General features: G+C 43.6%; 1 protein-coding gene across 1 annotated transcript in view; it reads left to right on the top strand.

Annotated features, from left to right (window-relative positions):
- The window catches only part of GRM1 (glutamate metabotropic receptor 1), a 229176-nt gene extending 203271 nt beyond the window's left edge, over window positions 1-25905 (top strand). The window contains 2 exon segments of the mRNA XM_009282500.2: window positions 25106-25442; window positions 25444-25905. Coding sequence (XP_009280775.1) covers window positions 25106-25442; window positions 25444-25905 — 799 coding nt within the window.
- Window positions 25906-26483: the final 578 nt, after the last annotated feature.

Genomic DNA, 26483 nt, shown 5'->3' with positions numbered 1-26483 from the left:
GGTGTGAGAGGCAGAAGAGGCCTTGACTCTGTGTAAGCGCTGCTCAGCAGTAACGAAAACATCCCTGTGTTATCATCAACACTGTTTTTAGCACAAATACAAAACACAGCCCCATACTAGATACTATGAGGAAAATTAACTGTATCCCAGCCAAAACCAGCACAGAACTCTATCTTATTTGGTTGAGTTAAACTATGAGCAATTACAGCCAGCGCTGTTTCAAATAGAGCTAGTTGGGAACTTTCCAGTGGAATATGTTTTCCATCAGAAAATTCTGGCCTCTCAAAATGTTTCATAGAATTGGGCTTTGATGGGAGGGATCCTCTCTGGGCCAGGGGGACTTTCTTTTTTTCCCATGGAGGGATGAAAGCGCTGGGAAAGTGTGAGGGAACTTTACCTCAACAGCCATTAGTTAAGGCACTCACTTAGGTTAAGAACATCTCCTTCACTTCCCAGGTGAACGCCCTATAACCGGACTATGCACTGTCCCAGGGCAAGTCTCCTCCTTTCTCTCTGTTCTTGACCAGCAATGTGTCCTGGAACAGAGAAAAAAATCCTGATGCAAACCTTAGAGAAATACTTTGTATTATTCTGTGAGAGAACTTGAACCTGGGTCTGAGAGATCCCTCACAAGTGTCTTCAGTACAGAGCTGCTCTCAGTCTCTCCCTCTTGTCAAATGAATATTTAAACATTTATAAAAAATGGAACAGCTCCATCAGGAAAGATTAAGAGAGAGTAATATCTGCTGCTTTTATTGAAGCTTTGTGGGGACATTTCTTGTTAGAGTTTGCTGCTTGATGATGTTACAAGATCCTGGCTGTTACAGGATGATGACATAGCAGCATTTTTTAGGAGAACCTTTTTAATTTTTTTTTTTTCCCAGCTGTGAGATTGTAAATTTCGGATATGGATCTTGCTGTGATCATTAGCCTTGTTCTTGACCACAAATGTTACTTTGGTCTACGAGGGTCAATCAGCTTGAAGAACAGCACTCTTGTACAGTGCCTGTATGATTGCTTCCCTGAGGAAGCAATGCTCCTTTCTGCACTACATGCAGAAAAAATAACCAGTGACATTGAAGATGCTGATCTTGAGGAGGGTTCAGGAAACACTTTCTCCAGCCTCTGCTTCAAATGGACCCTACTCAATGTGCAGGAGGCTGGAGCCAGGCCTGCATCTGCAGGTCTGTTGTGTTGCTCTTCTATAGCCCACATGCACACTTCAAATAGAGCTTGGGCCACACAGCAAGGCTCACCTCTTCTCCCACACTTCTTGTGGGCTGCAGTGGCATGAGAAGAATCAGTGTTGCAGAGGGGACCACAGGGGATAAGTCTGTTGTCCATCTTTGGGTAATTAGCTCCGGGTTTGGCGGTGATGCTGAGCTGTTGCCTTGGTCTTCACATATAAATGATTTTAAATTTATGGTTGAGACCCCAGGTCTGGACACCATTTTAGTGCATTTTGATTCAGAGTAAGTATGGATTTAGTTGTCAACATAAGTTGTGTAGCAAAATTTGAGTTGATGGAAAGGCCAACTAGCAAGACTCACTGAGTGGCGAGGACTCCACATTAATGCGTAAGCCACCTGCTTCCCCTTGTAATTTTAATGTATTTGCTGTCTGCCCCCAGAAATGAATGACTGTTTTTAAGTATCTCCAAACATGTACTTTTTATTTATCTTTTTAACATGTTTTGGCAGTCCATGCCTCTAAGCTGCTCTCATAGGCATCCACCCTAAGCAGCGTCCAGGCAGTCACCTGGGCCAAGGATCTCTCAAAATGGCTTTATATTACTCCAGTAAAAAGGGTCAGGCAACCCAGCATCCCCTAATACATTCTCCCTGCTTCCTTTACAGGAGCCTGTTCCTGTTCTTCATCCTCTCTCCCTCTGTACTGGGTCCCTATATACAGCTTTTTAGCTGGGAATCAGGTTTCTCAGTTACCTCTAGTAACGTGTCTGTTCCCTCACCAAGGCTTAAGGAACTATCTGCTTTTTTGTCTTGCCAGTTATAACATTATCTCCAGGTATTCTTAAGTTACTCATTCTCTTTAAACTGACTTGCTGAGTTGCCATTTCATCTTGAACAAGCTGTGCTGACATGCCATGTTTTTCTGGGACTCATTTCACTTGGCGACTCACAGTCCACAAAAGCTTTTGGTCTCCTCAGCCCCTTCATTTTCAAAGCCTCCCACAGACACGCAGTGAGGGGAATCTTAGCATAAGCACGTCCAGAAGGCAGGACATTTTGTTTCACTGTTTTTTCATGGTGGTGGTAGGAAGCAAATGCACAGTGCAGCATGGCAAGAGTTGGAGCTTCCAGAAACAGAGAGTAAATGTTCAGCGTGTTCAGCTGCAGTCATACAAATGCAGATCTTTCACAGCCTCTCACTTGATCCAACTTGAGTGCCTCGTCATAGTAAGACATACTCAGGAGTATTCTCTCTTCTTGCTCTCACGTTACTACTCCATGCAGTCAATATGCTATCTTGAAGCAGGGGGTTATGGAGGCAAGGGGGGAGAGGAGAAAAGTGTGAACAGAAGACATGGAAACACTTTTTGTGTAAGTAAGAACAATGGCTTTTGTCCTGACCTCTGCAGGCTAAAGTGTGTGAAATCGAACAAAACCAATCTCAACTTAGCACAGCTGCACAGGGAATATTTCACTCCGTCTGGCTGAAATGCATCAAAAGATCTGAAACAAGAAGATTTAGTGGAAAGTGCAAGGATGATTAATAATAACTGCTCACCATTGCACCTTCTCCTATAAAAAAGAATATATTGTTAAATTCCTGCACTTCAGGACACGAGCCCAATCTGACAAGTCTGCAATATATTTATTATCTTCGGTCCTAAATTGTGTCACCTAGCCTGCATCATGTAAGAATTATCTTTAAATGCTTGTTGTACAGATTACTGTCTGGTGTAGTTTTATCTTCCTACAGCATTGTCAAACCAGTACAGAGACAATCGCTGAATCTAATAGGAAATGGCAGGCTAGCTTGCTTTGCAATTTAGAAAATTGATGCAGTGAGTAAACTTCTCATGTCCTGTAGTAGTATTGCATACACAATAAAGACAGCCCTTTATTTTTACCATTAGGGACCTTGGAAAATACCAAATTCCAAGGCACTTTCAAGAAGGCCTTTAAACCTGCTGGGCCTGCACAGCCATCTTGCTGAGGCTTACCCCAGAGGGGAAGGCATATTACGGAAGAGAATTTTGAAACAGCAGAAAGGTTGTAAGCTCCTGCAAGTAGGAATTAACACAAAGATTAAAAAGAAAAAAAAAAGATAGTGGGAAAAATTATACAGTACAGGTTATGTTGTTTGTTTAAATGATTTATTTGTTGTTGTATGTCTGATCTCTCCAGTAACCTAGCAATAAAATGTTGACGTCCAGGCCCTCTTTTCGGTGCTGACTCTGTAGAGCAGTGGCACCATGGGGTGTAGGGTGCTGTGCTGGTCCGTGGCTGCGTGGCTCCCGGCTCCCCATCAGGGCGCGGGGCTCCACAACCACAGGGCACTTGGTTCGCCCTTGCATCCCACCCAGGGCATATCATGGAGGAGTCTGCTTCCTTCGCGGTGCGGATGGAGCTGTGGCAGCTCTGGCGTGGCTCCCTGGTGCCAGGGACAGGTGGCACCCTGCTCTGGCCCGACTCATCTCCCCGTCACAGCCCTCCCTGGCATTTGCCTAGTTTCCATATCAGTGTAGTCCTTCACCGTTTTCTGAGATTGCAGTGCATTTTTGGGAAAGCATCTTGTATGCTTACAGAGATAGTTGAAGGTTTTAATGCCAAACATCTCTCTCTCAGCAGTTGGTACACTTGCTGGCTTTGCTGGGCTATTTACTGGGCTTAAACCATTAATGATTTTGTGGACACATAGCACTGTGTCTCCAGCACACAGCTCTTACCCACTTCTCTTATGTATGTGATGTGAATTTCAAATAAGAAAATGCAGCAAACTCAGCCAAGCTTTTCAGTCCTTGTCAGTATATTGATTTAAGTGAATATTTAAAACTCCCAGAAGGCAGTTACATGTTTCCAAAGGGATTCTTACAATTGGTGTTAAAGAATTGGAAAGAAACACAAATAAGGGAGTCTGAAACTTAATAATCCAAGAACAATCTCTTCTAGCCCTGCTGCAGGGTTGTCCATTAAATTTGAGCTATGTAATTATATCTAATATTGTCCTCTTAGCCTTGAATTTTTATTTGCTTTAATAGATATGATGTAGTTCTGTCCCATGCATCTGAAAAAGCACAGAATAGGTGACAAATAACTCTGAGATGTCACTTCCACACTTACATTCTTTCTAGCGATGTAAATGAATCATATTTATTTAAAAACCGGGCATGGCAAATGTGTATACCAAATTATATACCAAATTGTGTATCTGTGTATATGTGTGCAATATATACGCAATATATGTCTGGAGATAGAGAATTTACTTTTTCCATCTAATGAGAAATAAGGGGTAAGGCTGCATAAGGCACTGTAAGTTTTCCTTGCAAATTATCCCAGCTAAAGGGAGTCCCAGCACATGCACAACCAATCACATGTCACTCCTAAGGCCAGCTGAGGAGAAGGAGCAGGGACAGATATACAATATGATTGGGACGATTGTCATTAAGTACAAGCCAAGAGATCTGGCAGTTTAGCCTTATTCCTCTGGGTTTCCTTCTGTGACTGAACAGAGGCTGCCCGAGACTACATTTAAGAGAAATAAATAAGAAAAGCAATGAGGTTCTGCAGTGGCTTCCCAGTAAGAGCAATGGGGATAAACCCCTCTCAGACAAACCCCAGGTTATACTGAATTAGTTTACAGGGCACAGTACCTGCACCAGGGCTCCCATCCAGACTTCTGCTTCTTTGTCACCAGTCAGAGGCACATTTTATTTGGATGGTCCGTTTAGGTGAAAGGGCTGTTGTGTAAGGTTTTATGTAATTTCTTCCCTTTCTCAGAAGTTGCCAGTCCAGGGCAGCTTTGCCACTTCCTTTTCATGGGTATTCACAACTCGGTTCTCCCAGGGGATTTTGACAGGACGTAAACCCAAGGAATGGTCTCTGAGTGCAGCCTGGTTCTTACCAAAGGACTCCTGGAGAACTTCACTTTACAGCTCCTTCTCTTGTTTTGCTGCTCTCAAAATGCTGAATCACAAAATGTTGTGTAACTTACGGGCACTGCTGTAGCACCAGGCAGCTTTCTATAATGAATCTCAATACTTAAGCACAATGACGCATAGATACACAGTCACATCAGAGGGGAGCTTTGCAGTTATGCACCACAATCTCTGCTTCCTGACTGAAGGGAAGCAAAGGCAGTACTACAGAAGTCCTGGGAAAGCTAGTATCTTTCTTGGCATAAAACACAGGAATAAGGACACCACTTGTAATTTAATTTCTTGCTTGACTGGATCACTTATTACATTTCCTTGTATTTTTGTATTTGTATATATTATTTATTGCATTTTTATTCTGAACTGTAGTCATAACAATCCAGTTAGGATGCTACAAAAATACACCAACTCAACAGTGAGTGATACAAACAACTCCATTCACGTATAGGTATAAGCAAATGATGTTTATTTGCTTAGCACTGTAATCTCACATTGCTTTGGTTAGAATTCTCTCTGTGAGAAAAATAAGGAAGAAATCTTCTCCTTTTGAGAGTGTCAGGTAAATAAATAGGTGTTGAAGGTTGCATCCAGATAAGCACCTGAAAACCTGAATACTTCCCTATATTACATATAGAAGTCAGACTCCAACTCTCATAAGCACATACTTCGGAAAAAAACCCCCACCAACCCACGTTTAAGGGAGGGTGGTCTGAAATACCATTTTAAAATGCGTAACAGCTATTTATTTATTTAATTCAGCATTTTAAAATGGAAATGAAATAAAGAACTAAAATACAAGTCTCCTAGAGGCTACTTTAAGGTTTTTTTAAGTCAAGAATGCATTTTACCTCCTTCCTATCCTCAAAGGTGTGATGTTTCAGCCCTGTGCCTCAGTTATTCACCTCCCCTCAGCAGAAGCAAACAGAGCTGTGACATTTCATGAACACATGATGATTCATGTACAAATACTTATAGAATAAACACACAGGATATTCTGCAAGTGTTTATTCTGCAGGAATCTCTGAGCTACCTTGTGATTTCATACATCTTTGAGCTAATTTAGAGGTGAACAAAAATTTGGGTACTGAAGGATATCATGTGGATCTCTGATATTCTCTATATAAGGATAAGGCTATAAAACAGCACAAGCACTATACACATCTATATACAGTTAATACAGGGGTTTGGTTTTTTCCTCAAATTAAGATGTAGTCTGAAAAATACTCTTGATTCATTCCAGCAATTCAGTGCAAAGTTACTAATGTGAAATGCAGAACTACTGCTAATTTATTTAATGCTTTTTCATGCTTAGGGACACACAAGCACATAAGAACCCAAGAAGAGGACAGCACTCTTGGATGTCACCTCTTTCACTGATGTGAAAGGCATCTCGCATTCTGGCTTGTCCACCGAGCTTATCCCTGCCTGTGATGAGTGCTCCCCTTTGCTCAGGGATGCCTCACAAAACAAAACACTGCAAGCCAAACTGCAGATGCTGCAAACATGCTGACAGAGCACCTGATTTTTAGCAAGACTCTGTAATTCATAGGCGAATCACACTCCCAGAGAGAGAAGATGGTCCATCTCTATTAAGGGACTGTAGGTGTGTATGGTTTTCCACCCTGTTAGAAATTAAATTGTCTGAGCAGAGTTTTATCCTGATTATACAGTGTTAGTCTCAGTCCAGTATTGCTCTATGTTTCATTAGAGAAATATCTTTGAAGACCTTGGTGGATGACACTAGCACATATGTTTTGTTTGCTGTGGGAAGAGGCCCTCACGTTGCTGTCAGTTGATCAGTAATGTGTTTCAAAGCAAATTTGTCAGGATGATGCCTGCTGTCACCAAGGCACAAAGACCTGACTATTCTGACTTACATCATCACTGTAATTTGGGAATGTTCTCCACAGCTCTTCCCTATCCTTAGGAAGGATTTGAAAAAAATTTCTCACCAGCAGTAGCTCAGGTTAGCTCCCCCCTGCTATTTGTGCTCCCAGAGCTGGGAGTATTTTTGACAACGGGAGTTTTACTAAACTTTGGAAACAAAAGTCAAGCAGTTTCAGCTTACTTATGCCTCAACAGCATGAACCACTGCCAATTGCACTCGCCTTTGTGAGACCACAACCTGCACACCTTTGTGCCTTACCATCACCAGCAGCTGTGTTTGTTATTATAGGGACAGGACACAGCACACTAGCCAGGCACCGGCAGAAGCCCATTTTTCTTAAAATACCCCCAAATTCAGACACATTCATTTACAAACACCTGTACTACCTTCTACAACATTTAATGCTATCCTAATTTTTCCATTCTTCACATGACTTTCGTAGAACACAGAACAAGATGCAGAGACTGGCGCTGGATACAATGTGTGGCAAAGCAGAGGCTAACTTCTGGTGCACTACTCACTCCAAAATCTGGATGTAGTCTTTGCTAAATGCCTGTTCCACAGATGTTAATAATGGAACAACTTTCTTCTCTTTATTTTTGTCTACGGTGATTTAAGAGTTTGTAAAGGGAAAAGTGAGGAATTTCAAAATCTCCATCTTCACTTCCTGCTTGACTTTGGGGTTGTTTTAGCTAGTATGGTTTGATGCTTTTTTCACCTGTCTTCTGATACTGTTTTCCATCTTCCCCAACTGCACTGAGTACCATTCACACCCAGAGCAGAGATCTGACCGAGATCTCCTCTGTTCTCCCAGTTCTTAGCTCTGTGCCCCAAGGACTCTGAATGGGCAAAATCAGCATTGCCAGATCTTTGGGGTTTCCAGATCTTTGTTTGGGGTTTCCAGACCCACGTCTGGAATTCTGCAGAACAGACTATGACAGATTTAATGCCCACGCAGAAGACATCCACTGTCAAAGAGTCACTAAAAATCATGGCCAACAACAGAATTTATGTTCTCTGCTATGTCAAAGGACTTTAAGAAACCACTTTAAGTGTGGGTTGAAAAGGGAAGTATATTGTATCAATAGAACATCTGCCTCCACATTAAAGTTGTTAAAGACTATTTAATTTTGAAATAACAAGTCAGCTAATTCTTCAGAGCATATATGTGCTCTGGCATTCAGCCTCCCACACTTGACAAGCATAGGTTAAAAGGCATTATCACTGTAAACAGCAAACAATTGTGCAGGCTAGAAGTAATCACACAATTTGTCACTTTAAAGCCCGCTTGAAAATTAAAAGCTCCAGGTTTGTTATTACTGCATTATAAACAATTGACCATTTCTAGCTTACTGCTTCAGTTATCTCTTCTTAAGCTGTTTCCCTTTCTCTGCTCTGCGGTTCTTCTTTTGTGGCGTGCAGGATGTGGGGTTTTTCCACCCTGTAAAATTAACCTTACAGAGAGAAAAAAAAGAAAAAAAGCGAATTATTGTCTGCTGGATTGTCCTTGAGCCAGATCTCAAGGTCAGACAAACATTAATGTCAGCACCAGAGAAGCTGTCCCTGCTGCCCCTGGTTTGGGGAACAGGGGTGAGAGTTGTCCCTTTCAGCAGCAAATCATTAGATTAGCTCAGCTGTATTGCAGCACCACAGCTGGAGATGTCAAAGCTGATCTTAAACTCTAGCAAAACAAGTGCCCCTGATCTGATTCTACCAGCTCCTCGCTAGTAGATGGTTTGCTGGTGTTTGCAGTTTCAGTCTGATCCGTCCCAGGTATCCCCAGAGAATCACAGGCTCAGTTTACATGCCCATCTGCAAGCCACCTTCTAGCTCGTATACCCTCCTTCTCTTTACCCACGCTGTTTGCAAACTACTAATCTTTCCTCATCCTTAGCGTGTTAAAGCCAGGAACTTCTGCTCTTGTTGCTTTCTTACTTCAAGCTCTTGTTAGTCTTTCCCTCTACTTCCACGGAAAACATCTTCTTAATGTTCTCTTCTGGCCAATTCTTCTCATGGCACAAGCTGGATCATTTCACGTGGTTCAGTTCAGCCTGTTTTGGCTGGCTTGCAAGCCTTGCATTCCCAGATCAAGCATTGTCTGGAAATTGGGACTTACTCCACGTTATTCATTTTTTTCCATCCCAAAGCCCCCCAGACCAGGCAACTAACCAGACAGCCAGCAGCAAAATATCAAAAAAACAACCAAACAACAACAAAAAAGCAAATCCCAGAGTCTGTGTAAGCTCCCACGGAGGGATTATCTACCTTGAGCAGACTGACAAGGGGCTACGCTTGAAAGCATAGCTGCAGCAGCACAAATGACTGCAAAAAATGCCGAGCGAGCAGATTAAGCACGTGGGTGGCGTTAACCCCACTGAGCCATGGGCTGCAAGGGCTGGGCCAGCCGGCACTAACCGGCACTGCCACCAGCTCTCGTGCGTGCCCCAGGTGGCAGGTTAAAGCCGTGAGCACGCAGGGGCAATCCAGCAGCTCCGCAGGGGTCCTCAGGAGCTCGCGTGGGCTCACGGGGGTACAGTGGGAGCTCGCATGGGTGTGTAGCGGGGGCTCGCGTGTGTGTGCAGTGGGAGCTCGTGCATATGGGTAGTACAGGCTTCCGTGGGGTGCAAAGCATGGCCCCAGGGATCTCTGTACTTGCCACTCAGTGAGCAGTCCTTTCTCCTTAAGTTATACACATTTCTTAATCCTTAGGGTTATATAAGTTATCTCAAAAATCTCTCCTGCCACCGTCCTGGACAGCCAAGAGATTTGCCTGCAGCTACTTTGGGCTATCATAGCATGTAAATCCACAAACGCTTTAAGCTGCCCTAAGCCAGAAATGACACCCAAAGCCTTCATTTACCCTGTGCTGTCCCTTCACTTATGCAGGGACAAGAGCCTGGACGGCCACACTGTGAACTGGAGCAGGGAACTGATAATTTTGGCTTTTTTCCCCTTTCTTTTTCTGGCTTAGCTGTGACCCAGATTAGTTGTCCCTGTCATTCCCTGCCAGTTGATTGAGCAATTGCACCAAGGGTTGTGCTGGGGCGGAGGGGCAGGTGGAGCAGCAGGAGGGAGCAGCCAGGGAGGGCCGGAGCATTCCCCTGGGCGCACAGCTGGCTCCTGCTGGCCCAGGGTGACCTTAAGTTTAGCCTTAGCTCTGCCTCCAACGTGCAGCTCAGTGCTGGGTCTTTCTGGGCATCCCACTGGGACTATGTTCTCCTTGGTGACTGTGGCCCTTCTATCCTCTTCGGCAGATGCTCACACCTCGACAGAGAGGGTGTGTTGTGAAATCCCTCCTGCTCCTCAGTCCTCCGCAGGTGATAATTATCTGTATGTCTCACCCTGCCTGGCAAGGGTGAATGACCCTATAACCTCCCTCCTACTTGCAGCGCTCTTTGCTCCACAGCTCTCAATGATTTCTTTCCCCCCAAAAACTGCCGCTGCACCACTGATTAGCATAATTAAGTTAAAACTCAGAGCAATTATTTCCAACCATCACTTAGCTTGGAATTCAGGACTTGTGTTTTAAAAATGAATTTGTACTGAAAACCTGTCCATCTTCCCAACTTCATCTATTGGCTTAATGAAATACGTTGCAGAAGTCTTCTATCAGATCCTGGCTCATACAAAAGGTATTGAAAATTCAGCCCCTCTTCCTACAGGAAAAGGACATGGCCTTGCTTCTTTTTATGTAGATATCTTTTGATCCAGCCACGACAACCATACATAAAACCTGACCTTTCAAGGACACAAACATCAGAAGATGAACATGCTTCTGCCTAGGAAGATGCTAGATTTAGAGAGGCAAGAGGATTTGGGATGAGTGTTTAGTTGAGCACTTTGCTGATCTGGTTCTACATACGAAGTGTGCTTACCTCCCCAGTCACCTTGCAGACTGCTAGAGGGTTGAGGAGGTGAAAAGCAGGCTAGAAAGTTTGCGGTGTTGCTGAGCTGTCCCTTGGGAGTGTGGAGGGCAGTCAGTCTGAATGCTGGAGCAGGAACTACTCTAGGATGTGATGGTAGTGTGCCACAGGGCACATGGCACAAGGCTTCTCCTTTCCTGTATTAAAGCTACAGGTTATACGTAAGTTCTTAAAAACTAGGGAATGATTCAGGGCTATCACTGTAAGCATCAGCATGATGCTATCATCACCTCTCTTGAATTCCCTCCCCACCTCGCTTTCTTCCTAATGTCATTGATGGTCAGTCGTTTCAGATTAGATTGTATAAAATCCAGGGCTGTGCTTTTCTGTATGTTTTTGACTGTGGGGAATGTGAAAGCTTTTTTTACAGCTCGGACAACGTCTAGTGTGGAGGATCTCTGACTGTGGCTTCAGATGACAGGTAACACAGTGTCCTGCGCTTCAGTTATCTTGGACGCCAGACAGATTCATTCAATTTGTGTCTGTTTGGGGAGTCTGGATGAGCAGAGAGAGTAATTCCAGAGCAGAAAGTGAATGTTTCTAGTTTCATAGCTGTTCAGATATAAAACATTACAGATAGCAATTTACACTTTCCTACAACCCTGACACAGCTGTTTGCCTCGTGGGATGATTCCTTTACACTTAAGAGAAAAAACAGTGGCAAGAGCGACTCTTCCCTCAGATCCTTTATATTCCTCGCTGCAGATTTCAACAGGCCTGTTACCTACCCTGTTCTGAGCGACTGGCTAGAAGCATTTTTCTGCTTCAAAGAACATAAAGTAAAGCAATTAATACACTTCTTTCAGGAACCCTCTGCACTGCCACCCTGCTTCCTCTGCCAGACTCCCTGTTACTGCACCCAGGGGTTCGTTAGAAAGCAGTTCAGACACTTTCATGATGGTATGCCAACTCCTTGTTCAAATGCACAGAAGATCCATCCTGCCTCTGGGCTCAGGACACAAATAACCACTCAGCAGGAATTACCCTTGAGAAGACTGCCCCAAAAATGACCCATTAATCCTCATATTGTAAAGATAGGCAGGCTGCCTAATTTTTTTGTAACCAGAGAAATGTATGTGAAGTGCCATCACTGCCTGCAAGGCTGGGAGGAAGAAGAGGGGACACATTGTCATAATTAAATATAAAAGGGAAAAAAGAGAGGTACAGAGAGCTGGGCACTAATCCTGAATCAGGGCTCTGCAGTATTAGCACACACTACTAGTAAGACAAAGCAAGCCTACAAGGATACTTCAAATTGAATGCTTCAAAAGCATTTATTATTAGACAATGATTTGATAATTGCAAAATATTTCACTGAAGTATAATCAACACATGCACTACATTTCCCATAACACTATAAATCCAAATTTCATTACAAATCCAAATCCAAATTCTACTGAAGCATGAACTTTGAGGTTTAGAGCTGATTTCTGTAGTGTATATGCTATATATCACCATATGGGGATCCCCTTTGACCTTGACCAAAAGGCAGACCACTGCTTTGATGGAGCTTGGCAGCATTTTAACAACAGCCTCCCACAGAATGCAAACCTGGCGAGGCATTTGGGGGTTGCATACTCTATTAAATCTAACACCTGTGTTTGATTTTTGGCTGAGGAGCACAACTATAGCCACAGTAAGAAAAGAGTTCACTGTATTTTGAACATGTTAGGAAGCATTTTGGACTGCCCGAGGAAGCAGGCTGCTTTCTTCCTTTCACATAGGAGGATTTCATAACAAGACCTATAGACGTCTAGAGCTTGGAGAGCAAAATGCTCTGAACTCACTTTGGGGATATAAGAAGAAATACAGGGGGGGAAACGAGATGCCACTAAGTAAGCCAGAAGCAACTGCAAACTGCAGTAGCTGAGGGATAATAGCTGGTAAAGCCTGTTGACTTAGAAAGACCCAGGTCCTAAGCAGTGCTCTGAAACAAAAGTCTTCCACCTTTTCCAGGGTCCCTGAGCAAGGCTCTCCATGGCTGTGTGCCCTCTATTGTGCATACAGCACTGTGTGTGTGTGAAATACCTTTAGAACTGGATTTTTCTCCAAAATAATCAACCTCATGTTGCTACTTATTTTGTAAAATTAGCTCCTGTGACTGAATAAACTACTAATTTCTGTCTTTTAACAAACCAAGTGCAGAAAGTAGAAAGCTTTTGTTCTGTCAATAGATGAAGAAAACTGAAGGTCTGTAGAAATGTCGGATATTCTGTTTAATCAGGAGCTTAATAATCTCTGTAACTTTAAAAGGGTGTAGGAGAGAGCATGGTAGCTAAGTTCCTAATTATGATTGCCTTTAAATTGTCAAATCTCAGAGATATCATTACATCTGGTAAGGAATTTAATTATTCTAGAGACTTCAAATGGAGTAGGCTTACAAAATTGCTCAGCAGTATGTCTTATTTGTGTTTTATTCATAATAGTTCAGAAGTCATCTCAAGGCATCTACCTCTCCAAAATGGGTATGCATGTATTCTGTGTACATCACGCTGTGCTCCCGTGCTTTAGTATGTGGTGAGAAGAATAGCTTGTTTGGCTCATGAGCAGCTGTGCTGAGTATGTAGTACATGCACACACCATCCATGAATCTGTTGTTCTGAGGTAAACAGAAGTCTGGCAAGCATGCACTATGATTGTTTGTTTGATGGGGAGAAATGCTGAATTTTGATTTGCATTTTATTTGCACTACAATGACAACTTTTTTTGCAGAAATTCATTGATACATTCCATGTGCAAAAATACCTGAGATTTTTGTCAAAGCACGCGTGTGTGTGTATGTATTTTTATTGATACTGGGGAAGACATGAAAGTTTGCATCCGCTTGATAGGATAAGGGAGAGGAGAAGAATGAAGTGGAAATTATCTTATATTAATGGCCAAAACTGCCATCTGCAATCCCTTTCGGAATTGCCATTGCAGATAGAGCATCTAGAAGACTCTTCATTTTGCATCTACCTCAATGAGGCCAACATTTCCATGAGAAAAAAGCAGCACATACAGTGAAATCACATATAATGAAAGCTAGTGACTATTCAGCTAAAGCTAAAAAGCAAAAGAAAGGAAACATTTAGAAAAGCAGATTATGGGAATAAGAGGCACAGAGAAAAAGCAGGAGCTGAGTATATATTAAAAACTCCACCAACAAAAACTTTTGGTGATGCTTTTGTAAATAAGATGCGAAAGGCAGATGTTCCTTTTTCATCATTTCACCCCGCGTTGAGAATACCAGGGGAGAAGTCCCACTGACAGCTAAATGCACAGCAGCCCTTGCCATCTGGTGTGTAAAGTGCATCAGGGCTCAGCAGAGGAAGCAGGGACAAGCACCATGAGAACTTATTTTAAACAATACCGTGCTGGAGCCAAGGAGAAACTTGTGTGCAAGTCGAGGTGACTGGCCCAGAGCAAGAGGAGAAAAAATGGGAAAGCCCGCAGTGACCCTTAGGCATAGGTCAGGGACAGGCACCCTATTGAGTGGTATAGCCACCATGTGTGCACATGTGTATAACCACTCACTGGGTGTCTTTTTCTTTTCAATCTTCAGGAAGAGGCAGCCAGAGTTCTCGCCCACCAGCCAGTGTCCGTCGGCACATGTGCAGCTTTGAAAAATCCCACACTGCAGTGAATGTGTAAGAGAAGCTGCATGACAAAGAGTGGTTTTACCCCTTGCTTTCTCTTTCTCATTGGTTTATCATGTCTAATGATGGGACAAATGTGGTGCATGCCATTAAAGATGGGAAATTTGCTTATGATGTCCCCTGTTTTGCTCAATGCCTTAATCTGATTGTCCAGATGTGATGAAGAGGACACTGAATACTTTTTTTGCAGCTTTTACTTTTTTTTTTTTTAAAGCCTTCAATTTTATTTGTAAATGCCTACAACCTTGCAAATACATCCCTTTTTTGGTACTAATTTTATCTTCTTTTTCCATTTAGCTAAGATTTTTTTCTTTTTTACAGTTTTGCATGGAGATGACATTATCCTGAGTGCTTTAAACAACAATCTAGCGGCTGTCTCACGGCAAGACACCTTTGCTGTGCACAGCTCCTGCTAACTGTGCTTGTTAGTGAACTGCTGCTGCAGAGCCAGCAGAGGGAACACAGTAAACGCTGCTTTGGTGGGATTTGCAGAACAGGGAAATCATGAGCAGGCACATGTAAATAAAACCAGCGGAATCTGGCCTGGAACAAATAGTTGCTCTGAAGTATCTTTAAACAATAGCAGAGAAATTTTTCCTGTTATAGTTTCTGAAAGATGTTTAGGTTCTGCATATTCTCCATTCAGTGAACAATAGCAAAGTTCGGCTCTTCAGAAACAAGAAGTGCAAATGCTGCCCTCTCTGAGCAAACACAAACCCGGTGGAGAAAACATGCTAGCTGTTGCAGAAACAGAAGGGCCTCGCCTAATTTCTTCCAGGACAGATTTATGCTCATTTCCATCTGATAAACTGCAGATGTGAAACAGTCCTGCTCCCTGCCCCAGGGAAGGTTGTGCAGCGACTAGGTGGAAAGCTGCCTGTGATCCACTGACACGGCATTTTGAGCAGCACTGCCTCTGTACAGCCAGAGATGCTGTTCAGCTCCTCTAATCAGCGACAAAGCATTCTAGCTCTGTATATGCCTCTGACAGTCTATGCTATTTGTGGACAGGTAGCAATGATGTTAATTCAATCAAATCTGCCCCTCTGATTTGCAGATCAGAAGAAATACGTATGATGCATCATATGTTTGGAGCGGTAGTGATGGTTTTACAGGGCCTGTGCAGCAACCAGATTTGCCACCCTTAAAGGCAAACTTTACAAAGCCAGTGTAAGGAGCAGTACAAGCATTTTGTTGTTAGCTTCCAGTCCGACAACAATATGCCCTTCTTTTCTGATCTGGAGCAAGTGCTGCAGATTCCCTGGGCACAGATCACCAATTGTCTGTCTGGAAAGACTGATGATGAAATGGGAGTCCAACACAGGCATACCAGTAGGAGGCAAAGAAAGGCGAATGCAACAACGGATTATATTTAAAAAGCATGGGCACAAGCTGTAAAACTCCTGAGCACAGGGAAGGCTGAACCTCCTGCTTTTTGCATGACAATGCTTGGGATTTTTTTTTCAGTTTGGAAAAAAAAAAATCCTCATCCACATGAGCTCCTGAAAAACACCTCTGGTGGGACTCCAACCATCCGATGGGACTTCAAATGCTTGTGGCAGCTGCACAGATAAGAAAGGCTTTAAAAAGCAGTGGAGCTTTTCAAACCTGCTGAGCATGAAGCTTGTTATTTTGGCTTCTGCCCCCGGCCCTGCCCCTCCATAGGCTTCCCACTCCCTCCAGCCAGGGCTGATGCTTTCAGAGGCCTGGCAGCGCTGCACTGCAGTCAGGGGAAGGGCACGTCCTCCGTCAGCAACCGACTGCCTGAGCTCCCTGTGGCCACGCAGCCCAGGCTGAGCAGTAGGCATGTGTCCGTCATATCACCAGATGCCCATCAGCACCGCCTGGCCTCATGCCTGAGTCTCAGTCACCAGAACTGCAGCAGTTTGCGAGTCTGGATTTTCCTGAGGAAGCCCTGCTTTGCTACCCCAAGATGCTAGAAATCACCACAGGTGCCATGGTTTCCCTCACCTTCCAGTTACAAGCAAAGAGGTGTAGGGACTGGAAACGCTCTTGTGTTTTGATATACACAATACTTAGCATCAGTTATTGTGCTAATGTTGATCTCCGTTCTCCGTGTGATCCTGGAGATGGCCAGAAATGCAGAAACGTGAAAATATAGAATAATAAAGATTTATTATCGTATTAAAAAACTCAGAAACATCAGCTTTGAGTTTCAGGGCTCTTTTCTTCTGAAGCTGCACATTTGTTACCATGGAAACTTCCAGATACGCCCAGAAAACCCACAGGCTTTCCTAGCTGCTTTATCTACTACAGCGTATTAGGGAGAGCTGTATATTACACGCGAGGGGCCTCATGACTAAGCTTCCTGTGGCAACTGGGTTACGTTTGCACTCAAAATGCTGGCATGTTAAGGCAAGTCTGATGGCTCTTCGAGCACTGTTTAAACTGTTGGGAGTTTATTTAATTCTCAAGTATAGCAGAGAATCTGACAAGTTACAGTGGGAGAAAGACCTCAGTGACTGCTACCTCTGCAAGGGCTGCACACTTTTTGGCAGCAAACATCCAGAGCAACAGGCTTTTACCAGTTCATTAGGAATTTATTCCTGCTCTGATACAGCTATTGACTAGGAAATAGTCTGGATTTTCAGTATAATTTTTCCCTTTTGTAATTTCATCTAGGGGGCTCAGTTGCATCTATATGCTATGTGAAATACCTTCCAGCCTGGGTGCTAATGCCTTTCAAATGTTTGAAATCAAACTGAATATATTCAACTATTTTAGCTTTCTCTCACACACTCTCTTCTCTGTCCCCGATGCTTTTTTTGTTGCTGCTCTGTATACAGCTTCCAGTTTGTCAACATATTTCTGGTAAAAATGTGGTGCCCCAAATCATTTTCTGTCAGAACCACAGAGGATTACAGAAAGCAAGGACAAACCTCCGACTGTCTTAATTACTGTTAAACTGCATTCATAGGAAAGACCTTCTAATCTCTGCACCATGGTGTGGTGCTTTTGAGTGGGAAACACAGAATTCATGGACTATTTTCGTGGCTTTATTATATTCAAAAGTCATTAATTAGTGTTTCTTGTTCAACAGCAGCTCGAGATCTGTTTTGATGGTGTTTCTTGTCATGCAATGTTTTTTGAAGGTTGTTGATCTTCACAGCCTTCCAGCCCTACCTGCTATTTTGTCTTAGTTGCACCCACCTGCACTCTTCCTAAATTAATTTCATTCTATCATTTTCTTCCCGTGTTCCTAAGCTTTCCAGGTCCCTTTGCTCAACACACAGTAATTTTCAGTTTTCAGGTTCTATTAGCTGTGCTCCTTTTTGAGCCTGTCTGAATAAATGCTTCGGTTCAGGTATTGTCATTGGCTGCACTGTCATAGACATTTATTCAAATGTGCAGCATGAGAGACATCTTCGGGTAACACAAATGTGCTTCTCCATTGATATCAGAGGATCTATGATGATTTACACCATGCTTTTTCTGTGCACTAACTTTAAAATCCTTAAAAAAATTACAACGGTGATCCAGTAGGATGTATTAATTCTGAATATTTGGTGGGGTTTGCTTATTAATGACCAGAAAATAAACAGATTCAAAATCTTTTCACTAGTAAGAGCACTTTTTAATTTCACTTTGATTTGCAGGTTTCTGATCTTCTTTTCTTGAACACTGGAAGAATTTTCCTGCTATTTGGGACAAACTGTTTATTATCCTGTATTATCTATTGGAACGAGTTGTTTCCTCCAAGCAACACATTAGTAGCTATTTGGTATTTTTTTCAAAATACTTAATGAAGAGTTTGCGAGCTGCGACACTGCTTTGCACTTTTGAGGACACTTTCATAATGTCAAAGCCAACAGATCACAAGCAGTTTGCAAACTCTGCAAATATATTTCTCCAAATTATTTGTAGTAACTTATTTTTAATCAGTTTGTTTTAACAAAACACACTCGTGAGCCAAAAGTTTCTTCACTAATAATTAGATGGATGACTGAAATGTGACATAGCTTCTATATTTCAGATGAGACTAAAAATTAATACTAGTAACTATAATTAGTAGTCAGTCAGATCTGGCACCCTCTGGTCCTGCCCCGGGGGTCTGACCCCAACCTAGGGACCCTGTGGATGGGAACCAGGATCACGTCACAGCATATTCAGGCTAGACATAGCTACTGCATCCACACTACAGTCTGTATAATATTAACATTTCAATTGAAAAAAAGAAAAAAATCAGCAAAAAATCAGTTATCAGTAGGGTCGATGTACATTAGAAAGCCTATGTGTAGCTCAGATCAAAGTAATGTTTAACTTTTGCAGCAGAATAACTAATGAAGGAAATAACTAGGTCAGATTTAGTTGACATAAGCCAGTGGCAAGACGGAGGGTTGGAAAGGTGGCTCTAGGCTTGTGCTCACCCACGACAACCCCAAGTCTTATCAGGTTCTGCCCCTGTGAGACAGCCTGGCAGCGTTATGTTTTCCTGTATTTTGTGTAGCAGTTTTCATCATACATTTAAAGCAGGTCTCTAATTTACATAGAACATTGTGTCCCATGCCCAAGGCAATTTTGTCCTAAAAAAAAGGGAGGGGAGCAGCAAGGAAAAGTTAGTTCAGTAATCTCAATTTCCAGAAACAGCAGTGGGAGGTTAAACTTTGCTCTAATTATACAGCACCACAGAAAGCATTGGAGTCACATTGTGAGAACTGTTGTAAGGTCTTCTTATCACTGAGATAGAGATTACAGTGTAAATGGACTAAGGCTGAAACTGGTTTGTGATTCTTTTTTTCTTTTAGATGATAATAACTGATGCTTATCAGGCAAAAAAAATGAGTATACACCAGATAGGGACTGTAGTCAGTGATGGCTCCCTCACTCTTGGGTGAGTCACAGAGAGGTTAAACCTGGGTTAGTAAAAGAGATGAGTCCCTAGAAGCAATGCTCCAAAAATTAGGCATGCAGGAACATGCTAACCAGCGTGGCTTGCTCTGCTAATGAGTGGCAGGGCTGACTGCTGCAGCTCCGAGAGGAGGGTCCTGTTTGGCATAAGGAGGTGTCACTACTCTGAATTAAAACCAGTTCACTCCCTTAATCAAATTTCATGCCCCAGCAGCCTTACTGAAATGAAGACAATAATGGAATAGACCTTGGGGATACCAGCAAAGCTCCTGCAATGTGCTGCAGTGCAGGTACTAGCCTTGAATTTTAAGCTTGTTAGCTCGGGTCCTGGGAACGGTGAGGCTGCAGTGGGACACAGCTTTGCTCAGGCTCATTACCACTTCTTACATGATTGCAGGGTTGGGGGAAGCTTGTGGATGGCTAACTGCCTTTCTGTGGGCAGGGCAGAAACTCCTCTGCTGGCTTCCCTAGGAGGGCATCCATCAGCAGTTGCTGTTTGGGCTGAGAAATGTTTTGTCCAATGCACAGCTTTTGGATGGGGCCTTTCCTTTGCTCTGCTTCCCCGCTGTCTCTGAAGGCTGGCCATCTCTGTGTAAGTGTGCAGGGACAGCCCTGCGCATGCTGCTTTCTGGAGCACAGTTGTCAGGTGGCCTGTAACGGTGCCCGGCTCTGTGAAGGTGGGAGCGTCATTTGTTGACTGGGCAGTACCTGACACCGACCTCGTCTGGTTGCTGATAAGATAGTTCAGGGTTTGGTTTGGACCTAATTTTTGTTGACAGAGTTGATAGCCCCTTCTCAGGTTGTATTTAATGTTCATTCCTAAAATTTTAGCTTCACGGAAGGGACCACTAGGTTATCCCAATGCTTCCTACTGTCTGTGGCATTTCAGTTAATATAGTGACTACAAGGAGGTAGGTTTGGCCAAAGCATCAGTCTGACAATGAAAGAAAGGGAACATGTATCACTTCTCCTAGAACCTCTTTCACTGGTTAATTGTCATTGCTGCTTTAAAAAAAACAACAGCCTTACATCATAAACCTGTGCCCTGAACCTTGTCTAACACCACCAGGCCTGGCCCAAATGACTGTATCCCTCATCTCAGCGAGCTTAAGATGCTCCCTCAGCTCATGGCCACTTGGAAAAGATAACAGACCACAACTCTGGCATCCTAAAGGCATGAAATAGGGGATGAACTCAAGGAACTAATAAAAATTCACACAATCCGGATCAAGGAATGTCCCTTCCTTTTTAACTGGAAGGGCTCTTTATCAAGCTCTTTGCCTGACTGCATCTCCAGCTGTTTCATTCTGGCAGTAACAAGCCCTAGATCAGATGAGGAGCCATTTCCCAATATGCCTGTTCCTAAAGTTAACCTCATCAGAGCACCCTGGGAATATCACTCTGTTTAACCATTTCATGTGGTATCAATTGTTATGCATAAAATGTTCAAGGCAAAAAAGACAAAGGTTCAAGCACACATGACTGAAAGTTTATCTAATTCTCTATGCTCTGGGTCTCAGGCTATAGCTTTGCTGGTGAGAAGATCAGAGTTGCACAGACTAGATTATATTAGACCACTGGCTCTCAGAAATGGGGCAATCATCTTCTACCTGGGGAGCATTCAGCCTCTAAGATGTAAAGAAACCTTTGCTATCTAATGTCTAAAGTAAGACATCTTCAAGACCCTGCTGTGTCGGGGGGAACCACCTGTGTGAGGTGCTCAGACTCAATATGGCTCCAAGGAAGCCAACACGGTCAGATCCCCCAGGCACCGGCAGGAGCAGGGCTCTGTTCTTGGCCTGTGACTGGACTTGAGACTGGGGCAGTCCTAGTCACAAGCAGGAGCGGGATTTTGGGCAGCTGGAGGTAAGGAACAGTGAACAGTGAGCCATCTAACAAGATGTAGGCATGTCCTCGGGTAAGAAATGGCTGGGCAGGGGTATTTTGGACCACAGTCTCAGATTTGGGTACATCAGTTCTTTTAAAGACTTCCTGCAAGTAACTATTAAGGTCTGAAGTTGTTTTCTGGTTTGTTTAGCGTCTAGAATCATCAGCTAAGAGTATCTGAAAATGACTGCCCCAGAGTCATGCAGATTGTACGTTGTAAAGATCAATGCATGTATTAAAAACAACACTTTGAGTTATCAAAAATAGCGACAGATCTGCTCACGGAACTAATAAAAATTCACACAAGAAATATACTCATGTCTATTCCCCCAAAATATGAAAAACCTAGACAAAGCTGTGGTGAAAATTGAGAAACAGCAGCTAAATTCAATGTATATGTCCTTGCCTATAAAGCAAAAGCAAGCACGTCTTACGTGTTGATAGGATATCCAAGAACCTGTCTGAACTTTTAGGCTAGATGCAAGGACTTGAAGAAATAGTACTTGGAGTGTTACACTGGGTATACACAACTACAAACCTTAAGATCCCTTGAGACTCCAAGGAGTTCAGTTCTAGGCAGTAAGTGTGAAGTCTAAATCTTACGGGAAATTGTATAAAGGAAAGAGAAAGTTAGGAAAGGCAAATAAATACATAATGGACATGAAATGGGTAATGGTCCTATTGATAAAAACAAGAAAACACCAGTTAGTCCCACCTTGTCACTGTGCAACTGAACACCACGTTTTCAATACCCCAACTGTGATCTGGCTTGCTGCCCTCTCCTGCCTTCATGTGGAAAAATCATCCCTTCTCCCATTATACCAGACAGATTATTTTGGTCTTCACCTTCTCCCACAGATGCTTCCTTCAAAAAAGAAGGTGACAATCACTTAGCGAATGGTGACCACGCATCCCACATACAGTCAGGATTGTCATCACTGCTTTGCACAAGTGAGTTGACTCCTATCTCACCAGGGCCTAGTTCAGGTCTGAGCTTTTCCAGCCCCATCTTTGCTTTTTGTCTAAATGTCAATTAATGCCATTCAAGATAGCTGGTCTTTGTTCCAAGATAACAAACGTTTTTCTTGCATGTTAATTCTTAATTCTGCCTGAACGTGTCAATCTCGGCATGACTCCCTGCCAGCTGTCCAGCAAGACAGAGCCCAGGTATTTCTATGACAGTCTTGTGACTCCGTCTCAAACATGACTCATTAACAGGCTAACGGTGCACAGACACAGCGAGGAAAGAGAGACTGAGGAGGACAATAACAAAAAAGAGAGATCTCCTGGTGGAAATCACCAGATTCACCCCACGGAGAGCCACTGCGGCTCTAAAGCTGTTTGTCACAAGGCCATCGGAGTCATGAGCAGCGAGGCCTGGCAAGCGGAGGCAAGGCACTTCGGCGGCACCAGCTTTCCGCACAGAGCAAGTCGGTAACAGACAAATCCTGATTAAGCGGTTTGTTCACGTTTGGGTATTGCAGTCCCAGCGCAGTTTGATTTAAGTACGGCCGTTGACTCAATTAAGTACACTATGGAGAGTGCTACAGAAGGAAGAAGTCAGAAGAACAGAATTTGAGAGTGAGGGGGAGGAAATTGAACTGAATAGGAGGAAGATCTGAAGACAGAGGTAGTGAGTTCCTTAAAATAGCAGTGCTTGCCTTTGATGTAAAATACGAAATCTTGGGAACAAAATGAGATAGAGACTAAACAGATGGTGTGAGGAGGGATTCAAAAGTGAGATGACACACCAGAGCTAGATATGAAGAAGTAAATGATGCAGAAGTGGACTTAGCATAAGAGACAGCAGATAATCATCATGTTTTTTTCAGAAAAGCCCTTTGCAGTATTTGTAAGCTATAGCATCAGCAAAATATAATATGAGAGCACTTGACTTATTTTCCTCTCTACAAGAGACTTGTTTTGAAGTCAAAGCAGTCAAAATGTGTTTCTGTGTGAAGAGTTTGTAGATCTTGGTATGTTAAAATATTACTTTAAAAATCTTTCACGCCCAACAGTTACATTCATTTGCTTATCTCTATAGCACTTCAAAAAATTGCCATACCACAGCTCATTTTGATCAAAACGGAAATGCTTCTAAACCTTCATTTTTATCTTTTAATTGATCACTATAATACAGAGGTTTCATTCTTCAGCTGGGAACTTGGCTTTCTTTTTCCCCTCTAGGTTAAAGCTCTAAATCTAAACAGCTCCAGGGCCTACCAACTACATGCTTGGGGGAAGTTACGAATGTTTTAGATTGGCCTGTTCTTGTGAGCCAGTTCCCACAGAGGTGGAGAGTCACAGGTCCAGCGTTTGGAGTCTGGAGTTGGAGATGAACTTCCCAGCTTGGATCCATTTCAAATTCTTTTTTTCTCCAGGAATATTTACTGCTCAGCAGAAAAGTGCCACATTGTCATGTACATTTCTTTTCCGTTTTGCCAGATTTACAACATTATCTGTGTTGCACCAGTTTCTTCCAGCTATCACAAAGTTAGTCAATATATTTTTTTCAAAATTCAACTGCTAATTATTTACTTCCTGAAAAAGAGAAGCACAGGACTCTGAGCAAAGAAAAGCAAAATACTCAGAACAATATTGCAGGCTGTATGTAAGGGAAGCGATCTGCCCTGGTGTGTGCCGTAGCAGGAGGCAACGCTGCTGTGCCAGCCTCCCACCCAGATTGCCTCCCACCTGCACTGCAGTCACAGGGTCTGAAATGTAATCCTTTGTTTACTTCTGCCCCCTGAGGGAAGAAACCCTGAGATAAGGCTGCTTCGCATAAATCATCTCAGAATTTCTCTCCAGTCTCTGGTTTCCACCCAGGTGATGTATATTACAATCTGTAAATGATCTCTACTACCTGACCTGCAATTAAACAATTGGTTGGTCCTCTAAAGCACCACTCAGGTCCCTGTCCCACCAGCTGCTAATGAGATATCACTCTGCTTTGAGTGCTGCTCCTTGCAAAGGTACAGGAAAATGCAAAAAACCCACTACAATTCCTCAGGGACAGACCTGACCCTCAGGTTCTCACTCAGCCAAACATCCCAGTGTTCTGATGGGATCCAGCCCTCATGCTGGAGGGTTCGACTCCCCGTGATCATGTCTCTGCTTGTTCCTCCACCCACACAAACCAACTGTTTTCAATCCCAGTATTTTATCCTGGTTTGTAAATAATAGTCGCACGGGAAGAAGTGCGTTTGCCTCCTACCTGATGGAGACCCTGCGAGTCCTTCATTTCTGTAATAGCTAATCTGTTCCTAAGTGCAAAGGGGGGCCAGGAAATAAAAAGGAAAGGAGCAGTTAGTAACAATTCCTCTCTCTACCCAGCGTGCTAAAGGCTAAGGCTGTGGGTTGTTTTCTTCCAACAGTTTGGAAATATTTCCTATAAGCTATAAATCAGGCTTAATTAAAGCTCTTCCTGTGACTTTTTTCCCCATTTTTCTCTTCCCCCTGCAAGGTACAAAATGACATAGCTAGAGTGCTCAAAACACCCCCAGCCCTCCCAGAGCCCTTCCTGCAGGCTAGGCTTACCAGGGTGCCTGTGGGGTGTGTAACCAGCAGGGAGTAATTGCTTTTGGATGAAAATCGCAGTAATTACTGCTGTTAAAAGACACTGTTGTTTTCTTCTGTAGTATTTCTGGGAGGACACGGAGAACTGGAGGGGGAAGGCTTATTAATGAGGCAAAGCAATCAGTGTTTTTGTAGGCTTGTTTGTTATACTGCCTGTGTCTGCGTAATGTAAATGCAAATAAACCCATCTTTATTTTATTCATAGTTCTAATGGAAAGTCTGTGTCATGGTCTGAACCAGGTGGAAGACAAGCTCCCAAGGGGGAACACATGTGGCACAGACTCTCAGTGCATGTGAAGAGCCAGGAGACAGGGTGCAATCAGACAGCGGTGATCAAACCCCTCACTAAAAGCTACCACGGCCAAAGCAAGAGCCTGACCTTTACCGACATCAGCAGTAAGACTCTGTACAATGTGGTGGAGGAAGAAGATAGAGAGCCCGTTCGCCACAACCAGCCCGGCAGCCCCTCCATGGTGGTGCACAGGCGGGTGGCGACGACCCCCCCGCTGCAGGCCACAGCGGAGGACACCCACCTCTTCTTTCTTCTTGCCCGAGCAGCCCCGCAAGACCCTGCCCTTGCAGCCGCGGTCTCTCATGGACCAGCTGCAAGGAGTGGTCAACAAATTTGCCACCGGCATCCCTCGGCCCCCCTACCAGCCCCCCCCGCCGCACCAGCCGCCCCCTCCGCCTCTCCAGGTGGCCACCTTCAGTGAGGAGCCCCTGTCTCCCCCAGCTGAGGAAGCAGAAAGTGAGAAGCTGAAGCTCATTCAGGGATACGTCTACGAGAAGAACCCAGAGGAGGAGGACGAGGAGCCAGCAACCAGCAAACTGACTCTGGAAGACTCTCCGGCGCTGACGCCCCCGTCCCCTTTCCGGGATTCGGTGGCTTCTGGCAGCTCCGTGCCCAGCTCCCCTGTCTCGGAGTCGGTGCTCTGCACCCCCCCAGATGTGACCTATGCCTCTGTCATCCTGAGGGATTATAAGCAAAGCTCGTCCACCCTGTAGACGCTTCAAGAGGCAAGACGAGAAGGACTTTGGCAGCTGCCCGCTGGGAGGTCCTGGGGAAACAAGTCTCCCAGGGCTGGGGGGAGAGAGAGCAGAGAACAAAGTCATATATGACAGAGCAAAAACTTCATCCTGCACTTAAATAAATAAAAGGAAAGAAAAAGAAAAAAAAAAACATTCTGAGGGCTCAAATTTCTCTAGCTGTTAAAAATAAAAATATCGTACTTTGAGAAAATGATAGGAAACCATAACAAAGCACAAATCCAAGAGACAACTTCTATAGCAAAAAAATGAATAAACACAGAGGAAAAATAATATTCACACTTAGTCACACCCTCTCTTGGCAATGCTTGAAAAGGACTCTGGGAAGTGTGACCTGGAGAAGTCATTAGCACATCTCATGACTGCTGTCTGTCTGCTATGGAAGCAACACACCCAGGAGCGGGAAGGGCAGAGTGCGTTGAGGAGGAATGAAGCTACTTGTATCTGAGGCCTATCTGCATAAATATTTTTTTCCTGGTTTCTATAGGTGATATAACTGCGTAATGTGTTTGGGGGAGAGGAGCTGAGATAATGTG

Source organism: Aptenodytes forsteri, unplaced genomic scaffold, assembly GCF_000699145.1.
Source record: "Aptenodytes forsteri isolate BGI_AS27 unplaced genomic scaffold, ASM69914v1 Scaffold357, whole genome shotgun sequence".
Lineage (NCBI taxonomy): Eukaryota > Metazoa > Chordata > Aves > Sphenisciformes > Spheniscidae > Aptenodytes > Aptenodytes forsteri.
Note: the sequence above shows the minus strand (reverse complement) of the source record. Positions and strands in the feature narration are given on the sequence as shown.